At 44.3% G+C, this 6,128-nt stretch overlaps 1 protein-coding gene across 2 annotated transcripts; it reads left to right on the top strand.

The window, feature by feature from the left end:
- Positions 1–2,504: 2,504 nt before the first annotated feature.
- On the top strand, positions 2,505–4,537 carry LOC115755912 (ammonium transporter 3 member 1-like). 2 transcript variants are annotated; one of them, XM_030695511.2, is made up of 4 exons: positions 2,506–2,940; positions 2,971–3,253; positions 3,590–3,875; positions 4,020–4,537. In XM_030695511.2, exons 1-4 carry the CDS (start codon positions 2,594–2,596, stop codon positions 4,535–4,537), a joined length of 1,434 nt encoding a protein of 477 aa, XP_030551371.1. In that variant the 5' UTR covers positions 2,506–2,593. The 2 variants fall into 2 exon arrangements, with proteins under 2 accessions (XP_030551370.1, XP_030551371.1); XM_030695510.2 differs by having other exon boundaries at positions 2,505–3,253.
- Positions 4,538–6,128: the final 1,591 nt, after the last annotated feature.

Here is a 6,128-nt window from a genome sequence, read left to right as displayed (position 1 = left end):
TTGGCCTTAGGTGAGGACGAGTCTCGATCGAAGCTGGCGAGGACAACCCTCACCGAATCTAGTGACGGCAAGCCTCGACCCACGTAATAGTGAAGAAAGTTCACAGCACTAGTTCGGAGTTGCCACGATGCAAGGCGTCGGAAAGGCTAGAGTGCGAGAATTGGATAGAGGTTCTGTTGACGACTTTTGATACTGCAGAAATTTCGTCGATGCTAGGCCAGATCACTGGAATTGTGGCTTGAGATTGGAATGGCACAAACGAATCTGACCTACAATTTTGGCTTTGGCGTTGGGCAACACCGTGGGACACGATGGAGCAAATGGAGTGGCAGTGTGAGCACCGTGAAGCACAAAAACACAGGTAGTGTTAGCGAGATACACTTGCCAAGTTAAGATAAGATTGAGGAATAAGGTCCAATAGATAATAGACGTATATACCATAAAAATCATAGGCTATGTTTAGCAACTATGATGTACTTTTCTTTATGTAAAGAGAATGAATCCCCTCAAGAAGCTAAGAAATATGGAGATTTATACGGTGGATATAGGCTTCCAAGGTATTTTTTCTTAGTTAACCGAACCACGTAAAACCTTTGTTGATCTTCTCTTTTCTTTGTCTCTTCCATCTTCATATTAACTTGCTATGCGGTATCAGAGAAAACAAGATTGACATCAAGCTCCTGCGCTTCCTAATACTTCATTGGGTATTGCAGCTTGTCTTTATAATCAATTATGTTTTCTCATTTTTGTTCATTTTGCACAATGGCCAGCACCTCTATTACCATTGATTTGGGTTGTTTGGGTCGAATGAAATGAGTACTCAACTCACATCCATCCTTTTTAATGGTCACAATTACCTCCTCTGGCCTCGAGCGCTCTTGGAGGCGGATCAGAGTTGGAGCATGCTAATGACTTGATTAGACCTCTTCCTATCATCGTTCCTAAATAAGTCGAGTGGCAAGCTATTGACAATCTTGTCATGTCATGAATTTTTAACTACATGGATCTTCATAGCTATGAAATTTTGCATACTTTGAGATTGCAAAAGCCCTAAGGGACTCGCCTCATGATATGTATGAACATCGAGATAATACTTTCCGGATTTTTGAACTGCAATAGGAGATTGCCCATACTAAGCAAGCCTCTTGCCAATCTTTCATTGAACATCTTGACAATCTTGAACGGAAATGGGGTGAACAAGTAACTTGTTAAGTTACTTGCTCGAGAGAACAGGATTTGTCTTTGTAATGACATGAACACACGGAGAAAATTCGTGTCATCGCATAGCGACATTAGGTTAATCCCCAGCAAATGCAAGTGGATGATGATATTGATGTTCATGCAATTGAGAATAATTGTTTTCGAACAGGATTTGTCAAATGGTCTTTGAAATTGAATCGTGCACTCTTCTTTCTCCTCTTGTTATGAACCATGCAAAATTTTCAACTCTTGGTATATTTCATACACTACTGTTAAGTAAACTAAGAGAACCCCATTCACCAGAAAACATGATTAACAAGAGACCAAGAGCATACTAACACATACTTAAGATTCAATTAGAGGATAGGAAATTGATATAATTGGCTCATCCGCGTTTGGATAAAAACAAGAAATGGGAGATGGTGCCATTTGGGTTTTATTATGGATCTGGGCCACAAAGGAAGACATGACCATAAGAAAAGAAGACGGCCGGAAATGGAACCCTAAATTTTGTCGGTGACAACAACTCCTGAAGAGCAACCATTACAAGAGCTCTTCAATTAAAATTAGAAGTGGACCTGACTGGAGGGTCGTCAAATCTCATATGCTGTTTCATCTCGTGACTTGGTGTGTGCATAGAACATCGGCACAAGACAAATAAGTACACGTTCTACAGGTCACGTTATCATAGTTGCTTTCGAATAATATTAAACCTCATAACATCATTGGATCATGACCGTTTGATGAAGAAATAAACGGACAAGTAGACCGTGGAATAAATTGCACAAACAAGCAGAGAATCATATGCAATTCAATTCGAAACTTCAAGTAGGGCATACGGATTGCGAAATCTGATAGCGATGGACAGCTAGGGTTTTAAGCTTGGGAGCTGTCTGTATCCACATATGACCTGGTCATCGACCGGTTCCATCAGAAAATGTCCTCCAAGTTTTTACAAATGTGCCTTTGCTGATAACCCTCCACACAAACTAATTAGGCGCCCTGATCCCAAAAAAACAAAATCATGTATGAAAATTCATAAGTAAATTTACCTCGACTTTTACGAAAATGAAATTTTTTAGGCAATAATAGGGAATGGAATCTTGGGAAATTTTTCTTTATAGGAATTCGAATTTTGTGAGAATGTTGTAATCGCCAATTGGGAGTCCTCAAGAACTTGTCACTCTGTGACTGGTCATCCGGACCAATGGCTCACCGTCCTCGGAATCTTATGAATATGTCCGAAATATGAACTAGAACGAAATGTTAACATCATCACCAAAACCTTTGACTTTTGTATATACACGGAACAGAATCTTCATCGCACACTTCAACGTCATTTCTTTCTCTAATCTCTTTGCCATATTGCTCTCTCTAGCTATACTGATTAACAATGTCCGCTCCTTCCCCGAACCCCGTGCCACTGGCGTACCGGGCCGGCGCGCCGGCGGTGCCTGACTGGCTGAACAAGGGGGACAACACATGGCAGATGATCGCCGCCACGCTGGTGGGCCTCCAGAGCGTCCCCGGCCTCGTGATCCTGTACGGGAGCATCGTCAAGAAGAAGTGGGCGGTGAACTCGGCCTTCATGGCGCTGTACGCCTTCGCGGCGGTGGTCATATGCTGGGTCACCTGGGCCTACAAGATGTCGTTCGGGCACAAGCTCCTGCCCTTCTGGGGCAAGGCTGGCCCCGCACTCGGCCAGAAGTTTCTCATAGAGGAGGCCATGCTCCCCGCGTCGACTCACCACCACAAGAACGGGAGCGTGGAGACGCAGATGAGCATGCCGTTCTACCCGATGGCGTCGATGGTGTGGTTCCAGTGCGTGTTCGCGGCGATCACGGTGATACTGCTCGGGGGGTCGGTGCTGGGGAGGATGAACTTCCGGGCGTGGATGATGTTCGTTCCCCTGTGGCTGACGTTCAGCTACACGGTCGGCGCCTTCAGCCTGTGGGGCGGCGGCTTCCTCTTCCAGTGGGGCGTCATGGACTACTCCGGCGGCTACGTCATCCACCTCTCCTCGGGGATCGCCGGCTTGACTACCGCTTTTTGGGTCAGCTGAATCTCTCTCTCTCTTTATCTCATGGAAATTCCACTACCCATTTTCCATTTTTATCTTCTGATAGAGAAGAAAATGATTCTCTACGCTGTTGATTTTTATATACACGCATAATTCTCTACGCTGTTGACTTTTATATAGGCTTTGCCAAACCCATTTAATTTATCTGATTTTCAAACTTGCTGATTGAAAAATCAATCCTCTTCCCACCCAAAAAATCTCCACCTCAAGTATGTATATAAATTTTTATGCATCGTATTTGTTAAAAATCATTTACGGTATATCGCGTCGTTTTTATATATATATATATATATATATATATATATATAGGTGGGACCCAGATCGACCAGGGACAGAGAGAGGTTTCCTCCCAATAATGTGTTGTTGATGCTGGCGGGTGCGGGATTGCTGTGGATGGGGTGGGCGGGGTTCAACGGGGGCGACCCTTACGCAGCCAACACCGACTCGTCCATGGCCGTTCTCAACACCAACATCTGCGCGGCCACCAGCCTTCTGGTGTGGACATGGCTCGACGTCATCTTCTTCAAGAAGCCCTCAGTCATCGGAGCCGTCCAGGGCATGATCACCGGCCTCGTCTGCATCACTCCCGGCGCAGGTACTTGCGGTTGGCGAGCACATGTTAAGCAGCTAAATTAAGAAAGTTTGTAACCCGTTAAGCAGCTACATTGATTAGGCGACCTTTCAAGTTGTAATCGGACTTTGTTAATTTTTGCTTTCCGCTACCTTTCACATTGTACAGGGCTGGTCCAAGGGTGGGCGGCGATAGCGATGGGAATCCTCTCCGGGAGCGTCCCGTGGTTCACCATGATGATCGTGCACAAGAGGTGGACGTTGCTCCAAAAGATCGACGACACGCTCAGCGTCTTCCACACCCACGCCGTGGCCGGCTATCTGGGCGGAATCCTCACGGGCTTCTTCGCCGAGCCCAAGCTGTGCTCGCTCTTCCTCCCCGTCACGAACTCCAAGGGAGGAGTCTACGGGGGCTCGGGCGGCGTTCAGATCGGGAAGCAGCTGGCCGGCGGCGCTTTCATCATCGGGTGGAACCTCGTGGTCACGTCCATCGTATGCGTCGCGATCAGCCTGGTGATCCCTCTGCGGATGCCAGAGGACGAGCTTCTAATCGGGGATGACGCGGTGCACGGAGAGGAGGCTTACGCGTTGTGGGGCGACGGAGAGATATACAACACAACGAGGCACGACACGGATGACACGACGCATCACATGACACCGCCCAGTGGTGCGACTCAAGTCATATAGCTTGCGAATGTGCGAGATGTTATTAATTGCATTCTTATGAATGTTTCGATTTCGATGCAGGATTTAGGCGATTAATGTGCATGATCCGGTAAACTTACTTGTATTCATAAATCTTTGTTCAATCTTTTAATCTATTTGCCTAGTAATATTTAGATTTAGAAATGTGCGAAAGACCGAGATGGTCCTAAACCCTATTTGGGTCCGATTGAGACATCAAGATCCAAGCCCAACCAAAAGTCTCATTTCCAAGAGCAGGTTCTTGGCACTGAGAATTTCTTCCTCGGACCCGAGCCCGACGGCCCGAATCGAAACTCGGGATCTCGGAAAAAAAAAGTTTAAAATCAATGGCTGGAATAGATTCGGTCCGACGAAACCCTAAGCCAACCAAGAAAAGTGCCTTCACATGGGGGTGAGCTAGATGATGATGATGATGATACATTGCATGCATAATTCGGCACTTTTGCGAGTACGTGCAATCATCACTTCGTGAGATTACTTTTACGAAATATCAAAAGCTTCCCCATGATGCTCTCAATAGTGAAACTTGCCTTAGAAGTGAGGGCCTATCATGATGCCCATGATGCCAGTGTGGCACTGGTGCTTACGTGGCCCTTTTATTACTTCTGATCACAATTAAATTAAGATTATATATATTTGTATATGTATGTTGCAGAGATTATCCATGAATTGTTAGGTATGTTAGGCCACTGGATCATCACAAATTGACATATCCACGCGCCACGTGTCGCCTTTCCATTCGATATTTCACAGGGTAAAAACTTCAAATTTACAATAAGCTCCCGAGTCCCTGACATTTGTTTAATCGGGTCCTTTCATGTGATAAAATGACCTAGCATCCCACCAAAAATAATAAACTTGAAATAATCGACGCTTGACTGATTATAGTTCAAATCCTAATGAAAGATGCACTTTTTGGAATCGCGTGAGACGTGTTTATTTTTTGGATTAACACCAGTAAAAATCTCAAATCGGTTTGTTCGTGTCATATGTACTCAAAATTAATTTTTATATCATAAAAAAAAATCCCAAATCACCCAAATTGATAAAATCAGAGGTAAGGGACCAACGTATCGTTAGCTTGGTTCTCTACAATAGAGGGCAAATGTCAAACAACATCCTTATTTTTGCACTTATGTCACTGGGCATAATCTCTCTTTTTCGGATTTATAATTCTCATTCTATGCATAATTTCACTCATTACTATCGATTCGAGGTTGCTGGCCTCGAAACGAATATTAGGACATAGTCATCAAAATAGTTAAATTACGGCAATCTCTTTTCATTTGAATTATTACGTGGATAGGCGGTTCGTGAATACGACACCGTAACGTCCGAGAATACGTCGTTTTTATAAATGTAATATGGTAACTTTCCAGCTCGCGCGTAAAATAGTAAAAATTTGTATTACACATGGTGTTCGGCCTATACTCATTAGTGAATTTTTTTTTTTTTTAAAGGAGCATTTATGGGGATTGGGGGGGTTATATCGTGGAGGAGGAGGCGATGTTAATCATGAGAAAACATCCCACAAAAAACAAAGTCAAGCATTTTAGCACAGAAGAGAGAGAGA

This window comes from Rhodamnia argentea, chromosome 11, assembly GCF_020921035.1.
Source record: "Rhodamnia argentea isolate NSW1041297 chromosome 11, ASM2092103v1, whole genome shotgun sequence".
NCBI classification, from domain to species: Eukaryota; Viridiplantae; Streptophyta; class Magnoliopsida; order Myrtales; family Myrtaceae; genus Rhodamnia; species Rhodamnia argentea.
Note: the sequence above shows the minus strand (reverse complement) of the source record. Positions and strands in the feature narration are given on the sequence as shown.

Bases quoted from the DNA above. Each gene is read 5' to 3' on its own strand.
- LOC115755912 (XM_030695510.2), top strand. From the start codon at position 2,594: ATGTCCGCTCCTTCCCCGAACCCCGTGCCACTGGCGTACCGGGCCGGC. The intron at 3,254-3,589 runs GTCAGCTGAATC...ATATATATATAG, and splicing joins GCTTGACTACCGCTTTTTGG to GTGGGACCCAGATCGACCAG. The intron at 3,876-4,019 runs GTACTTGCGGTT...CACATTGTACAG, and splicing joins CTGCATCACTCCCGGCGCAG to GGCTGGTCCAAGGGTGGGCG.